Here is a 22,034-nt window from a genome sequence, read left to right as displayed (position 1 = left end):
ATCTCATGATGAAAATTGATTATCAAATAAGATTTTTGTGTTCCCTCAGTCAACTCATTAAAAATCAAGTTTCCAACAGTTGTTTTAAAAGTTGAAATTAACGATTTTGGTTTTAAACACTTGCAAATGTCCAGCTGACCAGTGTGTCTGGGAAGTAGGCATTTGCCTTTACAAGGAGTATCTTAAACATTGCTGATCTAAGCAAACCAAATTAAAAACAACCACTCATTTTATCAAGCAAGCTGTATGTGTTGAGTTTGCTGAAAAAAATTAGAGTTTTTAGCCAAGTTAAAAACTATTGAAAGAAGAGTGTTTGAGTCACATGACTTTATTCTCTGTCTTTTAGGACACTCAGCTTAAAATATCAAGCCCTTTCTAGTTTATCCAACTCTTAAGTTTCCCTAGAATTAATAAGAGCAAAGCACTTTAATGCAACACCCCTCTAAGTATTTAACCTCAAAATGGCAGTGTCCGTCCTTGGCTTCTGGAATGGCTGAGCTCCTGAAAGCGGCACCATCTTTGACATGGTCGAATGTGAATGATTTGGTTACCAGTTTCTTCACTTGTCAGACTTACACCAATTAAGATTTCAAAAGATCTCCTGAATTTTTTAGTTTTGTTTTTTTCTTTTCTGAGTGGATGTTAGAAGATGACAAGAGGAATCAGAGGCCCTTTTTAGAACGATAAATCATCAAAAGCATTCCTTAGATGAGTCCTTAGTGATTTATTTTTTTCTAAATGACTTTATTCAAATGTTCTTAAATTTCCCTTATAATTATTAAAATTTAATATTTGTCGAATTACCTCAATTGATAAGTAGCATTCTATGAATGTTTTAGACTATTAATATTTCCACAGTGTACTTTGGGGATATTTAAATGATTCTGCATGACTTTTTCAATATCTAAGATAAAATCTTTCAGAACTTCATTATAGAATCAACGGATTTTTTTATGACCTGAAAAAATAATAATGTACCCTTCCACTTTTACAGATTAGAAAAGAGTTGATGCTTAGCCTCTTCTTTATTCATTTATGCCTTTCATTGTGTTCTAACTTTATAACTGAAATAGAATTCCAAGTCCCTTGATTCAGACATGGTATCTGAGTTAAATAAAGGTATTTGTTGATTTATTAAGACATGCTTTTCCTTTGAATCCTAGACTGTTTCATGGATGTTGTGGTGGGATTTGATGTCTCAACTCAGGAGAAAGGGCAGACTTTGCTTGAAGGTCAGCCTTGGATGGAAACCTACCTTCAAGACATCTTACGTGCCATCAGCTCCCTCAATGGAGTAAGCTGTGAGGTGGGCACAGAGACTCAGGTCAGTGTGGCTTTTCAAGTGACAAATGCCATGGAAAAATATTCTCCCAAGTTTGAGATCTACAGTGAAAACATACTGAATAGCTTGAAGGATATAACAGTTAAAGGACCATCTTTTCTCAATGCAAACCTCTTGGATTCTCTATGGGATACATTTCAGAATAAATCGGCTGCTCGAGGAAAGGTAACATGGATTTATCTTATTTGTTGGTCTGTGATTGCAGTGAACCCCTTTTAACTCATTTTTCTTTTTTGGAATACTTCTTAGGTGGTCCTTTTATTTTCAGATGGATTGGATGATGATACTGAGAAACTTGAACAAAAATCTGATGAACTTAGAAAAGAAGGTACTGAGTATGGAGGAGGAGTGGGAAGGGAGTGCTTATTAACTTTATAATCTCAGAACTAACTTCTGGCTCTTAAATTTCCAGGCTCTTAAATTTTGAATAACCCTGATTTTGACAATCTCCATATTCTGTATGTACTAGACAGAACAAATGAGTTCTCAGAATATTTTGACATGCACTTTTTTCCTCATGCCTTATATGTATGAAACAGCACTGAATACAAAGTCCTATCCTTTGTATCATATTACTGTATTTCTTCTTCGTTTCCTGGAGAATGTTCCTTTCTCTCTTGCCGCATATTGCCTAATATTGCTACTTCTTTAGTGTCACCAGAAGGGAATAGTATGTTTCTCTTTGACCAGGGAATGAGAGTCAGTTTTCTTCTAACAGTTGTAAAGTTCCCGGAGTTGCAAGCATTGTTGGATAAGTTTACTCATGTTTTGGGGCTTTCTAATCAGTTCCTTCCTTCAGACCACAGATGGGCCAACCATGGTGTTTGAGATTTTTAAGCTCTGGCACCAGGCTTTTAGCTTTTGAACCAAAAGCTTCTATTCTGAGTCAGACAAGAACATGTGGATGTTCTTGTTTAGTCAAACAAAGAAGTTCTTGTTTGACTCAGAATAGAAATCCTCTTCTGTAAGTGGGTGCAATTTCTGCCCTACCCAGATCTCCTTTACTGGGAGATTCATTTATCCTCTAGCTGCTAACAACTCACAGCTTACTCCTTCTCTGAAGAATTGCCCTTGGCCAGTAGAGCCACGTCACCTGGAAGGTTGCTCTCCACCCCATCCTTGGGCAGCAGATTAGGTTGCAGAGTTGGACCTTTGCCTCTAAATGACACCAGTGGTGTGGTGCAATTTATGCTCCAGAGCTTCGTGGGATCAGGCTAAATAAAACTAGACTCCAGCTGCAACATTGTCTTGCTCAGTAACTTCCCCTGCCCTATCCTGTTTTCCTCACTCCCTTTCTTCTGAAAGTGCTTCCTCAACAATTTGTGCACCTCCAAATCCTTATCTCAAACTCTGTTTCTAGGGAACCTGACCTAAGGCATTACCTGTCAGGTTAGCTAATAGAGGTTGACAGGACTTTGTGTTTTCTATTTTGTTCTCTCTCTCCCATCTTAAACAAATTGCAAAATTCTCTGAGTTTACTACTAGGGAGTATTGGGGGAACTAGCCCCCAGTATTTCAACGTAGGTTCTTTTCTATTTTCCCCAAGTGCTGGCTGGTCTGAGAAATAAAGAGTACAAAAGAGAGAAATTTTACAACTAGGCCTCTGGGGTGACATTGCATGTTGGCAGGTTCTGTGATGCCCCCTGAACTGCAAAACCAGCAAGTTCTTATTAGGGATTTCAAAAGGGGAGGAGGGTACGAATAGGGAGTGGGTCACAGAGATCATATGCTTTAAGGGCAATAAAAGATCACAAGGGCAGGGAGGTAGAGTGGGATCACAAGGCCAGGGCGAAACTAGAATTACTGATGAAGGTCCATGTCCCACTGGGCACACATTGTCATTGATAAACATCTTAACAGGAAACAGGGTTTGAGGGCAGACAACTGGTCTGACTAGAATTCGCCAGGCTGGAATTTCCTAATTGTAGCAAGCCTGAGGGCATTGCAGGAGACCAGGGCATATTTCATCCCTTATCTTCAACTGCATAACACAGACACTCCTAGAGCGGCCATTTTAGAGACCCCTTCCACCGGGAATGCAGTCTTTTCCCAGGACTATTCCTTGCTGATAAAAAGAATTCTGCGATATTTCTCCTATTCGCTTTCTGTAAGAAGAGAAATATGACTCTGTTCTGCCCAGCCCCGCAGACAGTCAGACCTTATGATTATCTCCCTTGTTCCCTGAAAATTGCTGTTATCCTGTTCTTTTCAAGGTGCCCAGATTTCATATTGTTCAAACACACATGCTTTACAAGCAATTTGTGCAGATAACGCAATCATCACAGTGTCCTGAGGCCACATACATCTTCAACTTACGAAGATGATGGGATTAAGCGATTGAAGACAGGCATAGGAAATTTTATAAGAGTATTGATTGGGGAAGTGATAAATGTGTGTGAAATCTTCACAATTTACGTTCAGAGATTGCAGCAAAGACAGATGTAAGAAATTATAAAAGTATTAATTTGGGAAACTAATAAATGTCCATGAAATCTTCACAATTTATGTTCTTCTGCTGTGACTTCAGCTGGTCCCTCCATTTGGGATCCCTGACTTCCCACAACAAGGGAGTAAGGGTTTTTATTTTATCCCTTATTTACTAAATCTGCCTTGTTTTTATTCTCTCTGGTCTTGGCCTTTGTTCATGAGCTATGATTAAGGTTTTAATTAAGACTGAAAAAAGATACCAGAGTGCTTAGTTGGGATGGGTAATGTTGTTTTGGTGGTTGCTGTTGTTTTGTTTTATTTCAGCTTTTCCTTTGTGGGGAAAAGATGTTTCTCTTGCAAACGACAGTAGAGTTTCTTCCAGGAAGTGCTTTGGAATACCCAGAATTCTAAGACCAAACATCTTTCTTCCAATGCCTACTGAAAAACTAGTAAATGGGTATCAACTTCAGAAGCTATATTTTGAATAGTATCCTCAGATATTTAGATTCTTCAAATGGAAGATAGAAATCATGGCAATAACATTCTTTGAAAAGTGTCTAGTTCTTTGAAATGGACCATCTTTGACATGGTCAAGTGTGAATTTGGTTAACAGTTCCTTCACCTGTCAGGCTTACACCAAGCAAGATCTCAAAGGATCTGAATTTTTTAATTTTGTTTTTTTCTTTAATAAAGAAAAGAAAGTGGCCTTCTGTATGGACAAGAAGTATCTCTCTCACTGGCTTCCCATACTGACACACACAGGACTTCACTTGGTGCTGGGCCCTATGATCTATTCACCTAGGAAAGCTTTCTTAATTTCAGGCCAAACATCAATATGTGTAAACTGTGCAATCATCACTGAACAAGAGGAGACAAGGAAAAAACAATCCTTGATGGTGGACATGGCTTTAAAACTTATGCACGTGGATTGGGGCTTAAATTAATTATTTTTTTTAGAATTGAATACCCTAGAATCTACTCAGTGATTCTTTATTCTTCCAAGTTTGAAAATCTTTTCTTTCTTAATTCATTGTTAGAAAATTGAAAACATTGTATTTAGAATCATATGACTCATTTATTGGATGAGTCTGAAAGAAGATTGGAGTCCCTTGATCCTAAGAAAAGCAGTTATAAATAATAGTTATATACGTATTTCTTGCAAGTCAACAATCCCATGGTTCTTATTTTATCATTTTACATTCTTAAAATTTTACATTTCCTGGATATTGTAAGAAAAATCAGATGAGAGAAGGTTTTTCTTTTTCTCTTACAAGTAGATCCATTAGTATGCTTCTCTTGATCACTAAACACCAATTGATGTACAAGCATTTCATATCCCAGACGACTCTACAACCTCTTTTCTCCCCCTCCTCACTCTCATTCTAGAAGAATGACCAACTGTCCTGGTTTGTTTGGAACAAGATGGGAACTTTCAGCACTAGAACCAGGAAAGTCCCAGGAAATGAGGACAAATTGGTGACCCTATTCTTCTTTGGTGGTGGTGGTTCTTTTCTTTCCTTTTTTCTTTTCTTTTTTCTTTTCTTTCCCTTTTTCTTTTCCTTTTTCTTTTCCTGTCTTGTCTTGTCTTGTCTTTTCGACAGAGTCTTGCCTTGTTGCCCAGGTTGGAGTGCAGTGGCGCCATCTCAGCTCACGGCAACCTCCGCCTCCCAGGTTCAAGTGATTCTTGTGCATCAGCCTCCCAAGTAGCTGAGACTACAGGCACGTGCCACCACGCCCGGCTAATTTTGTGTATTTTTAGTAGAAATGGAGTTTCACTCTGTTAGCCAGGATGGTCTCTATCTCCTGACCTCATGATCTGCCCACCTCGGCCTGCCAAAGTGCTGGGATTACAGGCGTGAGCCACCACGCTCAGCCTCTTTCTTCCACTGCAGATAACCATTCTGTTTGCCTCTCTTGGAACTTGAACCTCTCCAATATGTCCCTGAAACTTCATTCTCTTGATTTCTCTCTTCATCTACTCGTTTCATATGAAATCATATCATATAAACTTATTTAAGAAGATTTTCTTGACTCTCAGCCAAGTCCTTGAACATTTATCTATTCTGGTTCATTGGTTCCAATTCTCATCAAATAATTCTTTACCCATCAATAATAATGAGAAAAATGTTGCCAGTGGAGTCAGGTTTACGTGAAGCTAAATGTATTTGATTTTGAGACTGCCCTTTATTCCAAGATTCTATCGTTAGCACATTTTTATTGTCAAAATATCCTTTGAATGTGAGCTATGGAATTAGGCTATCTGGGTGAAAAACCTTAAAATACCACTTATAGGGCGTCATTTAACCTCTCCAAGCCTGTTTGCTTGTCTGTAAAATAGGACTATAATTATACATACCAATAGAGTTATATTTGAACCTTACAAATAAGATAATGCGTGTGAAGCCCTTAACCATTTTCCAGGCACACAGTTTCTATCAACAAGTGATAGCACTGTTGTTGCTGAATTACCTCCTCCACCATGATGACTGCCACCATTATTTAATGTTCTTACCTAGCAAAATAAGTCATTGGCAACCCTATGTTGGTCCTTAACCAACAGTTTTCTTTGAAATAATTGTATTCATAAAACCCCAAAGCCTCTGAGCCACAGCTCCTGGATGATTGTCTGTCATCTGTTCCTAATTGCCTGACAGTAGGCCTGTTACTCTTTTACTCCCTATAGTTCCAACTGGGTTATTGATGTTTTATCAGATCATACAGAACTGTGCTTTTCAAACTTTAATGTGTATACAAATCACTGGGGATTTTGTTAAAATACAAATTCTGATTCATTAAGTGTGGGGTGGGGCCTGAGATTCTGTATTTCTGATAAGCCCCCAGGTGATGCCAGTGCTGCTGCTTCAAGGATCCCCCACTGAATGGCAAAAATGTACAACATGTATTTTCTATTTTTGAGACGGGTTTTGCTCTGTTGCCCAGGTAGGGGTGCTGGGGCACAATCACAGCTCACTGCAGGCTCAACCTCCCAGGCTTAAGCAATCCTCCCACCTCAGCCTCCCATGTAGCTGGGACCACAGGCATGTGCCACCATACCCAGCTAATTTTGTAAAATTTTGTAAATTTTTTGTAGAGGTGGAGTTTTGCCATGTTGCCCAGGCTGGACTTTCTTGGTATGTGAATTTCTCTGTACTTTAGCATGCTCTGTAGATCTTTGAGAACTGTCTCCTTCAGATCAGGGAACTGGAAGTTCTGTTACAATTTTCGCTATCTCCAATTTAATTAGTTTTGGAAAACGTAATTCCTTTTGTGCTCTTATTATAGTCTTCTCACTTGTCAAGTTTACATCACATGTTTGGGGGAAATACCTCAAAATAAAGTAAACTGACTGTTCCTCTTGCAACTGTTCCCTGAGAATAACAATTTAAATATGCTTGCAAAAAAATAAAGTAACCAAACCCACCTCATCTGGAACATTGTAAACTGTGTTGGATAGGCCTGAATGCACTCATAACTGTTGCTCTGGATGGACCTGCTGATTCAAGTGACTTGGCTGATCTTCCCTATATTGAATTTGGGAAAGGATTTGAGTACAGGATGCAGCTCTCTATTGGCATGAGAGATCTTGGGAGCCGTCTGTCAAAGCAGCTAGTAAGTTATTCTGAAAAGGCTGGTAAGCTTAAATTTTCAATTATTTTGTATGTAGGTTTAATACTTATGCTTAAGAATTTGAACTTATTCTGTTTATTTGGGAGTGAAGAAAGGTTTTTATGAATTAGTAAACAGCATAAGAGGGTTTATTTGGAAGAAATGTAGTACAGTAAAGAGATGTCAAAGCATGTTTAATGTATATGCTTGGCAAAAATAGGAAGAGGAGGAAACAGGGAAAAAGAAGAAAATTTAAATAGTACCCACAATCATGTCCAAATTATAGCCAAAGAACGTAAGTGACAAAAAGAATCTGAGATGCGAGCATGAATCGGCTGTTACCTCCACCAGCCAGTTTTCACACCCCTTGCAGATCCTAGGCATAACAGCTTTCCGCACTGAGTGTAATTCTAGTATTTAAGATGTGTATTTTTCCTGGGACAAGACCTGTAAATGAAAGCAAATTACATTTGGAGTTCAACTAGAGAAAGCGTAATCTGCTCTAAAGCTGGAGGAAAAGCCTAGTGACAGTAAACCTCACATGTACTTTATGAGCAATTGAAAGATTAAGGGTTGTGACTCCTTGAGATTTCTACCTTATATTCTGTTTGTTTGTTTGAGATAGTCTCGCTCTATCGCCCAGGATGAAGTGCAGTGGTATGATCTCAGCTCACTGCATCTCTGCCTCCCAGGTTCAAGCAATTCTTCCGAGTAGCTGGGATTACCAGCGCCTGCCACCATGCCTGGCTCATTTTTGTATATTTAATAGAAACGGAGTTTTGCCATGTTGGCCAGGCTGATCTCAAACTCCTGACCTCACCTTATGTTCTATTTTTAAACCTGATGCCTCTATAACATGCATCTCAATCGTATTTCTTTCAAAAACATACAAGAATTCAAACTCGAGTGGTAAAGCGTCAGCAAGCTCTGTGTGGCTCTACTTTTACTTTAATGAATTGCTAGTAATTTTGTAATTTGCTTATAACTTACAGAATCTTTAATCGATATATGAGAACACTTTCCAAGGAAGTGCTAGCTCCTGCTATTTTCCACCTATAAAATTTATATACACATAGGTATTTAAGCAACTTGTTCAGTGTTGTAATTATGTAAAAATAATTACATAAAGAATATAAAAGTTTTGTTGGAATTCCTTTCTACATGAGAAGACAGTGTTTTACAAAATGTATTTTTTTTTCCTGTCGACTACTCTGTGAAATCTCTTTGATAATTCATAGAGGAAGAAAATTATTCTTCAAACAAACCTGTCAGTTTTTGTATATCATATAAATGGAACACTCTACAAGAAAAACTTAATCATAGGTCAGTTTTAATAGTAATAGATTTGATGCTGTAGAATTTTGGTGATCCAAAGAAAATTGATGTTATCTAATATAAATTCATAGTATCCATTTTGTTATTGTTTGCTTTCACACATTTCCAGTTTGATTGCTTTTTCTGAAATTGTCAGGAAAAAGAATTTCATAACGTCAGAAAAGAAACGTTATATAGTAGGAAACAATCAAAGGGAGAAAATTGCTAAATGGCTATATAACAAAAGATTTTCATTTTTCATTTCACTAGAGATTTATTGGGAAACTTCACAATACAAAGATTGGTTCTACCCCATTAAGTGAAGTATAACATTTATTTGAAAATAGAATTTTTCTGAAAGTAAATCTGGTGAGTTAATTGTAAAAACGTAAAGCCATATGTCATCTATTCAGGGGATGACTAGGTAAGTCCAGGATGACATTTATTCATGTTTTAAAAAACATAAGATGGATTTTTTGACCCGAGTATAAAGAGGAATATTCTCCTGTGCCCCCATCCCCTACAGCAAGTGCTTCCAAAATGTTGCACATGTAATTTGTGTTTTGGAAATCCTATCAAAATTGTTTTGGACAAGTTTACCATTGGACGTAGTTCCAAGAAATGTTACACTGGGCACTGTCTAAATTGTCTAGCATACCAAGATTTCACAAGATGAGGAAAATAGCATACATTCATTTTATTGAACAAGATATTTGGGGCAGAATTATATAGGGAAATTAACAATATCATGGTCAGTGCTAGGGTGAGATAGGGCAGGGACAGACAACCACATCAGTTGGCATGCAGTCAGTTTGCCACAGCTAAACTGATACCAATTTGAAACACAGAAACATTTTTGAGTTGATTTGGAATACCTCAAATGGTGGAGAGTGCAGATGATAGAAGGAAAGATGGAAGCAAAAAAAAAAGACACTGTTTCATGCATTCTTTCTAAAGGACAGTCATTTGAATGGTGACCAGGCTGCTGAAACTGTGGTTGAAGTCTGGATCGCATGGTTGAACTTGCATACGAGATTTGGGAAGCAATATCACCAAATGTAATGTATTTCTTACCCTCTCCCAAGGTCAACGTTGCTGAAAGGACATGCTGCTGTTTGTTCTGCAAGTGCATTGGAGGAGATGGCTCAATGGGAGATCCTGGACCACCAGGGAAAAGGGTGATTTTAGTTCAGATTTATGGGTTACTTTGAGTTGTAGAATGTCCTTCAGACATGGGTTTAAGTAGAAATAAGGGGTGATTTTTAACTTCTAAATAGAGCCTCTTTTTTTTTCTTTTTTTCTTTTTTTTTTTTTTGAGACGGAGTCTTGCTCTGCCGCCCAGGCTGGAGTGCAGTGGCCGGATCTCAGCTCACTGCAAGCTCCGCCTCCCGGGTTCACGCCATTCTCCTGTCTCAGCCTCCCTCCCGAGAGCCGGGACTACAGGCGCCCGCCTCGTCGCCCGGCTAGTTTTTCGTGTTTTTTAGTAGAGACGGTGTTTCACCGTATTAGCCGGGATGGTCTCGATCTCCTGACCTCGTGATCCGCCCATCTCGGCCTCCCAAAGTGCTGGGATTACAGGCTTGAGCCACCGCGCCCGGGGAGTCTCTTATATAAGAGTTTATTATACTCCTCTTTTTATATGTTAAGTAAGTCATGGATTTTCCTTGGCATTCTAAATTGGAGTCTTTTAAAAAAGTTTTTGTGGAAGACTCAGGAGAAACAACTGTCAAGATCCTTGATTATCCAGTATTCTAGTACTGACGACAATGATGCAGAAAAATCAGCTGTAATCCCTCATGTTGAATAATGAAAGCCTCCTCCATGTGAATAACCCATTTCAGCATTCATTTCTAATGATGGCAGAGTTATTAAAATCAAGCAGGAGATACTTTGTGTACTCTGCTGAAAACCAGGCTAGATCAGATCACTCTCTTATAGCAGAAGATGTTAAGATGTCTCATTCAGCTTAAGTCAGGTCAAAATGTTATCACAGATACATAAACAAAAACAGGCTCATTATTTAAAAACAGAAACCAACAATGATGATTCATATATTTCATAACCAGAAAAAGTATATGTACCCTTGTGTAAAAATATTATTTTGAACTTTAAGAAATGTTTAAATACATATAAACACTATGGATATGTTATAATGATTTCAATACAGTTTGTTTACATGTGTTTGATTTTTGAGTAATTTATAGATAGCACTATAACTCCCAAATCACCAGGGCTATGTGTCTGAATATGTCTCTGAAAGTTTTTGGACTAATTATTTCCTGAATGTTTCAGCTTCATGTAAAGAGAGTGATAGATTTTTTTAAAAACAAGTCTCAGAAAGAATGGAAAGAAAGGTGTGTGGTCTATTTTTCTATGTGTAGCATAAATCCTAAAAGATTTTTTAATAAAGGGAGAATAATTCTAATTTACCAGTGGCAAATATAGCTGTGTTGACTTGAATGTTTGTTTAGAAAGAAGCTCTGGAACAATATATAAACCCAGAGTTACAATATTATGATTGTCACACACTCACACACCCTCTTGGGTTAACTGGATACTTGTTTCAAAATTCCATATCTTTTTATGTGTGTAAATGTAACCTACACTGGGAAGCAGGGACTTCCCCCGCCCCCCCCCCCCCCCCCCGCCCCGCCCGCTCCCCAAACCCTTACTATTCCACATGAAGTAAAACTGTAAAGTTGAATTTGGGTTGGTTACCTCTGATTTTTGGTTCATAGATGCAAATGTTTTCTTCCTTTTCTTATTTCCAGGGACCTCCAGGTTTTAAAGGCAGTGAAGGCTATCTGGGAGAGGAGGGAATCGCTGTAAGTCAAGGCTCTTTTTACCTCCATTTATCCCTAAAAACACATCTACAATATGAACTTCCTTGAGTCAATTCTGAATTGGGGAAGCAAGAAAGGTGAGATTCTAAGGAATCGTGTACAGAATCTGAGATCTTCTTGTGTTCTCATTGTGCTTTGCTTCTGGTGGTCATTAGTGGCTTATTGACCTATTGTCTCTTCTTTGACTACCCACCAACATTGCACAATGAATTCAATGCAGAAGTTACCTTCTTCACTAGGGGAGTTGAATCACTGCTATATCCCCCATTCTGGAGCATTCTGCAAAGGAAACCAACTCACCACATTGCGTATCAAGGACCTCACTCTTTCTTGCATTCACTCATCCTTCCATTCTCCCATCAATCCATCCAAACATTTGTTTACCAATTATATATTAAATATCTTACCATTTACTACATTATTTATCAAAGACCTCACACTTTAACATACTCATTCATTCACTGGTTCATTCAACAAATATATGTTATGTATATGTGTGCCTGGCACATGATCAAATACTTAACATATATTTGTAGGCTTCAGAAATAAGAAAAATAAATAAAAGGAAAAATATGGTTTCTACCTCCAGGAAACTTTCAAACTAGTAGAAATGCAAATGAGACAACAGTGATTCTGATTGTTATACACAAGGGCTAGACTAGAAGTATAGAGACATGCAAAGGAGTGTGGCAGAACAACTCAGTTACCTAACAGCCTTGGCTAAAGTTGAGGCTTGAGAGGGGAAGGCTGCAAACAAGGAGAAGTACTTGGGCAGACATTTGAAGGATGAGTAGGAATTTCTACAGGCAAAGTTTGGGGGAACAGTGTGTTCAAGGGCATGTGTCTGAGTCAGAGAAGATCATGTTCATAAGATGGCACATGGTCAACATGGATGGAACCCGGGACAGTGCAGGAGGAAAATATATGTGGAAGGTAAAACTCAGGTTATTATGAGTCTTGAATCCCCTGCTGAAGATTTGGATTGAGTCTTCTAGTTGATGGGCAGTCACTGAATGGTGGGAAGCACAGGGGTCAAAATTGTGGGAGTGTTTGGAAAGCATGCCCAAGCAACATTACAGATGATGATAAGGTGAAGGTTATAGGTAAGTCTTGCAGTCATAGGTGCAAGACAGGTCTTAATTTGTGCTTGGGACAGTATGACTAGATATGTTAAGAAGGTTGGAAGGATGTAACTTGGTGACCACTTGGTGAGAGAGAAGCCTCACAGAGGCAATATGCAAGTGGGATCCAAAGCAAATGGCTATCTGTCATCAGGGTATCTCTGATTTATTTCCACTCTTAGTTTTTATAAGCAAGAACTCTGGATTGTGAACCATGAGCATTCACACTTTTTTTGGTAACAAAAAACTTGGCAAGTTTTCAAGACAGATCCCAGATTACAACAGAAAAAGCTCATTTGGATATGTGCCCTTTCTCAGGGAGAAAGAGGAGCTCCTGGACCAGTGGGAGAGCAAGGTACTAAGGGATGCTATGGCACCAAAGGTCCTAAGGTAAGGATTGCATTAGAGTATGGAGTTTTCTCAACATTAATTCCATTTTCCTACACTAACTATTACTGTCCTTTTATTTTCAGGGAAACAGGGGACTAAACGGACAGGAGGTATGGTATACCAGGCACATCCATTTACCTACCTATATGTTATCTAGAAATACTTTTATTTTTGAGATTAAATTGATCAGTAAGTTATACAAATAAAGTTGTCATTGACTTTCCTTTTTTATTGCCAGCCATTTCATTTTGTTTCTTCCTCTCTTTCAGTGCAGGCAATATATATTATTTGTTGATAGTTTCTATTACTGAGTAACCTTTAATATTACCTAGGCCCAGCCTAACAAAGAGGCTGTGTGTGAAACACAAAGATAGAGTTTTTGTTTGGCATCTGACTTCTTTCCACATGCATGTGATGTACTCTGTTCTAATCATATCTGTCTTTTCAGGGAGAAGCTGGGGAAAGTGGAATTGACGGACTAAATGGAGAACAGGTAGAGCCTTCTTGTACCATAGAGACCCTTCTGAGCTATTTACCGTTATGAAAATGAGAATTCTATTAATAGCTTTCCCTTCTTGTTTTTTAGGGTGATTATGGTCTTCCTGGAAGAAAAGGAGAAAAGGGTGATGAGGGATCCCAGGTAGGGATTTAAAAAGGAAGAACATAAAAATTGTACTGGGGATTAAGGGTGTGATTAACAGAGTAGAATAACTACCCTGGGTGTATCAGTCAACTATTGCTACAAAACTGTTTTGTGACATTCATAAAACGTCAATCGCATACAACGATGAACATTTATTTCTTATGTTTCTGAGGGGTTCAACTGATTGAGGCTGGACATGGCTCATGTCTGTAAGGTGGCCGGGACCTTTACTCCATATGTCACTTACCATCCTGGGACCAGGAGCTAGCCTAACCATGCTAGCCATGACCTTTTTATGCCCATAGCAAAAGCACAAGAAAGCAAGTGGAAACACTAGAACTCTCAGGCCTTCTTCAGACCTAGGCTCAGAACTCTCTCCACACTTGCATCTCTCTCTGTTGGCCAAATCAACGCATATTGCCAAACTCAGAGGAAGGGAATCTTGCCCACCAAAGTTGGAAGTCACTGTAGAGTTACATGGCAAAGGACACAGGAATGGGGAGAGGTAAAGAACTAGGGCCATCAATGACAAGCAGCTACCATGGTAAGAATAGAAGTGGGTGTTGACAAGGGTCAGTGGTGCCAGGCAGCACATTGAAGAGTGAATGTCACTCATTCCCACCTAGAATGAATACCAACAGCAGCCATATTTTCATCCTCTACTTTGTCTTTAGAGTGTGAACAATTGAGTCAGAAACAACCGTCTTGGGCAAAGTGCATATTCTTTCTGAATCTCAGTTGCCTTATAAAAGAAAGATAATAAGGAATACCTGGTTCATAGAATATTTGTAAAAAACAACAAGATGACAAATATGTCTGGAACACAGACTTCACCACTGTGGCAAATAATTGAGTTCACTATTAAATTATATGGTGCTTGAAACTAATTTTTTTGGTTGTTCATCTTTCCAACTTAAAAATAGCCTTGATAGAAAAATGTTCAATTATTCACACAAGGGAGAAGAAAAGCTCTGGGTTTTTATTAGTTTTATTAAAACTTCTTGTCTTGTTCTTCTTCTGATTTGTATTAACTTTAGGGAAGCCCAGGGAAGAGAGGGATTCCTGGTGACCATGGAGCAAAGGGCCTGCGAGGGGACCCCGTAAGTGCCTGGGCTGCATGGGCTGCGAACTGGAGTGAGGGCTTGATTCCCATCAGTACTTCTGATAGGGAGTCTCGATTTCAGGGTACTACAATAGTAACCCTGAGTTTAAAACACCACAGGCGTGATTGTAAAATTTTAAATTCAGGTACCTGTGCTAGATCCTCTTCGTATACTGAATGAGTGTGAGCAGTGAAAAGCCCCCTTGCGTGTCTTTTGCAAATGCAGTTTTATAAATACATACTCAGAATTGTTCTTGTGCTTCAAAACAATGAAGAAATTCTGGTCCACTTTGTTATCTTCCAAGCACCTCAAAATACAGAATGAGAGAAACAAAGCCATCTCTTTTCTTTCTATTCTTGTGTTAGTCTGTTCTCATATTGCTAATAAAGACATACCCAAGTCTGGGTAATGTATAAAGGTAGGAGGTTTAACTGACTCATAGTTCCACATGGCTGGGGGGCCCTCACAATCATGAAGAAAGAGCAAAGGGACGTCTTATATGGAGGCAGCAAGAGAGCTTGTGCAGGGGAACTTCCATTTATAAAACCATCAGATCTCGTGAGACTTACTACCACAGGAACAGTATGGGGGAAACCACCCCCATGATTCAATTATTTCCACCTGGTGCCACCCTTGACCTGTGGGGATTACTACAATTCAAGATGAGATTTGGGAGGAGACACAGCCAAACCACTATCAGTTCTCCAAGAGTTTTTTCAATCAAAAATATCAGCCTCATTTCCTGTAACCCAAGCTGAGTAGGCAAAACTTATGAAATAAAGACACTGCTCTCGCAGGGGCACAACCCAGTTGAGTAGGCATGACCCACGTTAAAGAAAAAAAAAGGACACAAGCCAACATATAGGGAATATGCCAAGTCCAATAGAACATCAGTACTATAGGATTTTCATCACCATACCCACACTTAAGTAAGTCTCCAAAACCTTAATGAATTAAGACTTAGCTTTGTTTTTAAATGTTTATTGAACTGTAACATACATCAGAAAAGTCCCTGAATTATAAATATATGGCTTAATGAATGTGAATAATGAATGTGAATACACCTGTGTAGTCACCACCAGGTAAAGAAATAGAACATTACCAGCATCGCAGAAGCCCCCTCATGCCCACTGCAGCCACTACTCCCCTTCCCCAAGGTAATCACTATCCTATCACTATCAATCAGTTTTATGTGTTCTAGAACTTGATATAAATGGAATCATATAAGTGTCTGCTCTTTTTTTTCTGACTTCTTTTGCTTTGTGCTTGTGAGATGAATTGATGTTGTGTATAACAATAGTTCATTCAATCTCATGGCTGCATTGCATAGTATTTCATTGTGTGAATATGCCATGATTTATTACTTATACTAATGATATGTGGGTTGTTCCCAGGTTTTGCTTTTATAAATAGTGCTGCTATGCATATTCTTATATATGTCTTTTGATGCACTTTTGTACATATTTATATTGGGTCTATATTTTAAGAGTAGAATTTCTGGATTATAATGTGTATGGCCATACTCAGATTGTCTTTACAGTCAAATGGTTTTCAAAAGTTTGTACTCACTTATACTCCCACTAGCAATGTATGAGAACAGTGTACTACACACTCATCAGAATGGTTACAATTTATAAAAAAAACAGTACCAAGTGATGATAAGGATTTGGGACACCTGGGAATCTCATGAAATTTTTTTTTTTATTTAATATATCCTCTTGTATACAATGGGTTGACCAAAGAAGGAATTCGATGCAATATATATGAACATGTAAATGTTAGACAACTGTATTTAAAAACAGAGGAATTCACGCATGAAGAAAACACTGTTGACTAAGTGACAACTTCTGATAACAGTGTCCTGAGAATTTTCAAACTTCAAAGAATCTAATTTAGAACCAAAGAACTACGTATAAGCATAACTTAGAAATATTGGTTCAAATACAAAGACATTTTAGTCATCCATCTATGATGACCAAAAATTCATTTGGGGTATGGCTATATAACTTCCACTGATTTTGATCAGAATTTCTCCTAAATTGTCTGCTAAAGATAGTGTGATTATGTAGAATATTTAAAAGACTCTGAATAACATAAAGACCTTTTATTTTAAAAGAAATGTTCTGTGACTTCCAACTGTAAAACAACTCTATGCTTACTTACATGTGGCTTCAGTGTGTTGCTATTCGAGGAAAAATTTCAGATAAATAAATAGAACATGATCAGTTTATTCTTAGGAAAACATGCAAATGGCACAAATTTTTGAAACCCTAAGCTTATTTAGATAGGCTTTATGATCACATGGAAGCACATTTGGTTGTTCAGAATGTCCCATCTTGACGAGCTGTTTGGAATTTCCCACACTGGGAGTGTTTTTTCAATCTTAAGAAATATTGGGGGTAAACAGCTAAATCATTTTGACAACACATTGTTATAAGCCCGTGTTTAATTGTAAAATTGTGGAAGATAATGCTTTTTTGCCCAGTTGTATACATGTAGAAAGACTAAATCGGTTCATATTCACATTGACCAACTGTCTATATGCAATTTGGGTTGTTCTGTTCTGTAAAATGTGCTGGTATATGATTCTTTATATGTTACCTCTTCAAGTAGTTTAGAATTGAACTACAATAAGGGGCTTTTATGTCCAGTGGAATAAAATTCTGGACTTTACATGACCTCCCTTTTCCTTCCTTGCTTTTTCCACCAAAATACAATTTTCTGATATTGTAATTGAGGTATACCCTGCTTGGAGAATCCATGCAAATGGCGCAGATTTTTGAAAACATATTTAAGAGACAAATATTTAAACTTAAGGGAGAAAAAGAAGATGCAGAAAATGATATTTGGCTTTGGTAGGTGGAGGAAAGAAGCAATTTTTCACCTACATTTTAGTAATATCAGTGTTATAAAGTAAATTCCAAACCCTTCTTTTTTACCCTATTAACTTATAAGCTCTGTAAGTACAAAACCACTTGTTTAAAAAGCTTACTAAGCATCTGGAACAATGATATGTTCCTGCTGGTGACAACAAATTACTTGTTGATTGATGAAGGAAATCTGAGCTGCTATCAGCCCGGCAGCCCCACAGCTGGCACTCAGCAGGACTGGATAATTGTTGTCCTCTCTCAGTTTATTGGAGGATTGACTGAATTGACCAGATCAATTGATTTTCTCAGCAGAATGGAGACATAGCTCTGTTTGTGGTTTATATGACTCAAGCAAGAAAGACTTTGGTTTGGCCTGCTAAAGAGAATATCCCACAATGTATGCTTGTTTTCAGTGAGTTCCCGGGAAATATTTGCATGAATAGTGGGAAAAAATCCACATTTCAGGATTTTTTGAAAACCGGAAAAGTAGGAGTGAACATATGGGGGTAGCATATGGGAGTGCCCAGGTGTCCAGGAAGAGAAAGAGGGAGCCGGTGGCAGGTAGAATTCTCAGTGTCACTCAGCGTGCTTATTACATTATCAGGGTGGAACCCATTACAAATGTTTGTCTTTTCCCAAGGGTATGGTAGAATAAAATCTACCAACTTACCAACTCTCAAATGTAACTTTGCCTAGCCTCCAAGAAAAAAGAGGAAAAGTTAAGAGAAGGAGTGACAGTAACAAGAGGGGGTTCCTTCAGACCCAGGTTAAGAGTTGCCATGCACATGAGTCACATCACCCTGGCTTGCCTTTGGCTGTGCCTTCTATGGAGAGCTCTTTCTCCCCCGACACGCACTTTAGGTCTCCATTCTGTCTCTGATAACATCACAGGAGGAAAAGAAAATACTTGTAAGCCATCTGTAATTTTAACCTATTTCTGCTTTCAAATGGCTTAGACTTGTCAACTTCTCGAGAGATAGCTAAATGTTATACATAAGTTATATTTTTAAGAAGAAATGTTCAAATATATTAATTTTTCTCTTTATTTTCTATTTTTAGGGGGCTCCTGGAGTTGATAATAACATAGAAGGACCCACAGGCTTGAAAGGAGAACGTGGAAGAGAAGTAATTATGTGGGCTTGTAAAATGATGATGCAACAACTGTGGGGCTCAAGTTCTTAGTGGTAGAATATGAAATGCTTAACAAAAAAATTGTAATCAAAGTGGATATACTTGGTACAGAAAAACTATTATTAGGAGCAAAATGATCTTCTGCCTATGTACTATGGGATTTGAGAAACATTCTTGTCTTCCTCCTCTAAATTTGGGGTGACTTGATTCACCAAGACATATCCTCGAGGTCTTCATTCATGAATATCAACATTGGAACTCTAACTTAAAATGTAGGGTTAGCTGATAGAAAGAACTGTGCTAGCAAAAGAATTGTTGGCCTTTCCAGTATCTGGAGGTAACATACCCTAAAAACACATATTAGTAGTACATGATAAAAAGAACAAGATCTGGTAGATAGATGTGGTCCACACAATCAAGAAAAGTTCTTGGGATTAATCTCATATGTCACAATGTGTTCATCAAAACCTGTTTTCAGTATTTAAAAATAGTTATCTAAAAAATGTGTGTCACTGGATTTTTTTGGATAACGTTCCCTTGACTGTACCTATGGAAGAAGTATAATATAGTGGAAAGAACTGTGGAGACAGCCCTAGGTTCTATCTCATGCTCCATCACTTACCAGCTCTGGGCCTTGGGCTACTTTCTGTAAACCCCAATTTTCTCATCTGCAAAATAGGGTGAATAGCCTACTTTAGAAGGTCATGATGGGAATTAATGATATTTAATTTAATGACATTATAACCTTCAGTAAATATTATCTGCCATTATTAGTAAGTGGTAAATGTAAGTCTCATAGGAGACTCAAATTATTGCATACTTTTGTGTCTAGTGATCCTCTCTAGTGATCGTACAAGTCTTTGTATTATGAGACTTTATTTACAGTAAGATAATAATCCATTTGATTAGCCAAACAGATCAAGCGATTCAAAAGTAGAAATTCAAACCAATAGTAGCTGTACCTGACACATAGTATGCTTAAGTTATCCACACCGTGGCAACGTAGTAGGGATAGTTCGAATTATCTGAGACATGTAACCCAAATACAACTTAGACAGTAGTGATGAATGATGAACAGATGAAGCCATGTCATATAGCATTTTTTTCCTGCAATTCCTCATGACTCACATGGAAATGTGACTTATTTTCAGTAGAGTTCATGCCATTTTCCAAAGGAAAGGTAACTTTCTCATTGGTGTGTAAACCTATCTGTCCTCCCTGGAGTAAAAATTGGTGTTAAAGATGAACTCTGTCAATGCTGTATAATTACCATCACACATCTATCTGTTCCTTTGACAGGGTAGAAGAGGCTGGCCAGGCCCCCCCGGGACACCAGGCTCCAGAAGAAGGACAGTAAGAGCCCTTCTAGACAAGGAAACTCACTGTACTGGTGGCTTATTTTGTGGTGAAAATGGCTGACTTGGGGGAGTGGGCGGGCTGGTTCTGCTGGAGCTCACTCTCTTGAGGAATCTAACTTAGGGCATCTCGCGGACTAGGGCTGGCAAAGGACTTGGGAAAGCCCTGGAAGCTGAGGTAGGAAAGTGCTGACTACAGAAGAGTTCACCAGTCAGGAGAGAGAGCTGGGCAAAGAAAACCAAAAAAGCCTCCAACTAGGGGAAAAGCGGTCAAAGTGTGGCCTACTAGCTAGGTTGAGATCACCTGTGATAGCATTTTAAATCCAAATTATTCTACTCTTTTTCTGCCAAACTATATGACTATTAAGAAAAGAATGGAGATAATTAAAAAGTCAAGAAACAATAGATGCTGGTGAGGATGTGGAGAAATAGGCTTGCTGTTTTACAAGCAAGCCTACTTTTTTTACATTTCCCACTGTTGGTGGGAATGTAAATTAGCTCAACCATTGTGGAAGACAGTATGACAATTCCTCAAGGATCTAGAACCAGAAATACCATTTTACCCAGCAATCCCATTACTAGGCTATACCAAAAGGAATATAAATCATTCTACTATAAAAACACATGCACACATATGTTTATTGCAGCACTATTTATAATAGCAAAGACATGGAACCAACCCAAATGCCCATCAATGATAGACTGGATAAAGAAAATGTGGTACATATACACCATGGAATACTCTGCAGCCATAAAAAGGAATGACATCATGTCCTTTGCAGGTACATGGATGAAGCTGGAGCCATCATCCTCAGGAAACTAACACAGGAACAGAAAACCAAACACTGCATGTTCTCACCATAAGTGGGAGTTGAACACTGAGAACACATGGACACAGGGAGGGGAACAACATGCACCCGGGCCACTTGGGGGTTAGGGGGGCCAGGGGAGTTATTAGGATAAATAGCTAATGCTTACAGGGCATAAAACCTAGATGAACAGTTGATAGGTGCAGCAAACATGGCACACATACACTTATGTACCCTACACATTCTGCACTTGCATCCCAGAACTTAAAGTAAAATAAAAATAAAAAGAAAAAAGAAAAAAAAAGTCAGGAGAAAGAAAAGAAATCAGTCCTGGTATAGGCATATCTGAGACTGAAATTCGGTCACTTGCTTGTTGGGGGTGCAGTTTTGTTTTGTTTTTTATTTGTTTTGTCATTTTTTTCATTAAGTACTTTAAAAAATTTCTGTGTGCAGAAAAGCACAGAGATGATGAAAGAAAATATTCAATAAGAAGAGATAGCTTTAATAAAATATACTTAGATGCCTACATCAACTTCTAAATTAGGCTTTCTCGTTTCATTTTGCTAGGTTTTCTTTCCATTCTTTATGTAGTTATCCAGCCTTCAATTTCCCCCACCCCCTCCCAAATACGAAATGTTTTAAAATTAAGCACAAGTAGAAACTACTTTAGTATATTGCATTTATTATATATTGTCTTTTCTGAGCAGAAGTTTATAGAACCAGGTATTATACTCCATCAAAAAATATGTGTTTATCTTGGAGCATACCCACGTTCTTTGCAAGGCAGAGAAAATGAAAAGAAAAGAGATTACGTTTAAAATATGCAGAATTTGATTGCTGGAAAAGTGCTTTACTAATGCAGTTTCAATGCATATAAAGAAATGCATTTGCTATTCATTTCACTTTCTGAAAGGGTGTAGTCAGCTTATATACCCCTGGAAAATATTTTCAACTTAAAGAATATCATCCAGGAAATCTTGGCATGTAAGGATGTACTTTCACTGTTTTATAGCCTCCAGGGGCTAATGCAATATTGCTATGTATTATTTAAACCACACCACTCCCATGAAATATGACCCT

At 38.1% G+C, this 22,034-nt stretch overlaps 1 protein-coding gene across 1 annotated transcript in view; it reads left to right on the top strand.

Annotated features, from left to right (window-relative positions):
- Positions 1-22,034, top strand: part of COL6A6 (collagen type VI alpha 6 chain) — a 109,441-nt gene that overhangs the window by 17,984 nt on the left and 69,423 nt on the right. The window contains exons 7-18 of the mRNA XM_033202296.1: positions 1,164-1,507; positions 1,592-1,670; positions 7,224-7,378; positions 9,775-9,867; positions 11,461-11,514; positions 12,972-13,043; positions 13,127-13,153; positions 13,492-13,536; positions 13,630-13,683; positions 14,724-14,786; positions 18,719-18,784; positions 20,090-20,143. Of these exons, the coding sequence (XP_033058187.1) occupies positions 1,164-1,507; positions 1,592-1,670; positions 7,224-7,378; positions 9,775-9,867; positions 11,461-11,514; positions 12,972-13,043; positions 13,127-13,153; positions 13,492-13,536; positions 13,630-13,683; positions 14,724-14,786; positions 18,719-18,784; positions 20,090-20,143 (1,106 nt within the window). The remainder of the gene's footprint in view (positions 1-1,163; positions 1,508-1,591; positions 1,671-7,223; positions 7,379-9,774; positions 9,868-11,460; positions 11,515-12,971; positions 13,044-13,126; positions 13,154-13,491; positions 13,537-13,629; positions 13,684-14,723; positions 14,787-18,718; positions 18,785-20,089; positions 20,144-22,034) is intronic.

Source organism: Trachypithecus francoisi, unplaced genomic scaffold (assembly GCF_009764315.1).
Source record: "Trachypithecus francoisi isolate TF-2019V2 unplaced genomic scaffold, Tfra_2.0 Lachesis_group0, whole genome shotgun sequence".
NCBI lineage: Eukaryota > Metazoa > Chordata > Mammalia > Primates > Cercopithecidae > Trachypithecus > Trachypithecus francoisi.
Note: the sequence above shows the minus strand (reverse complement) of the source record. Positions and strands in the feature narration are given on the sequence as shown.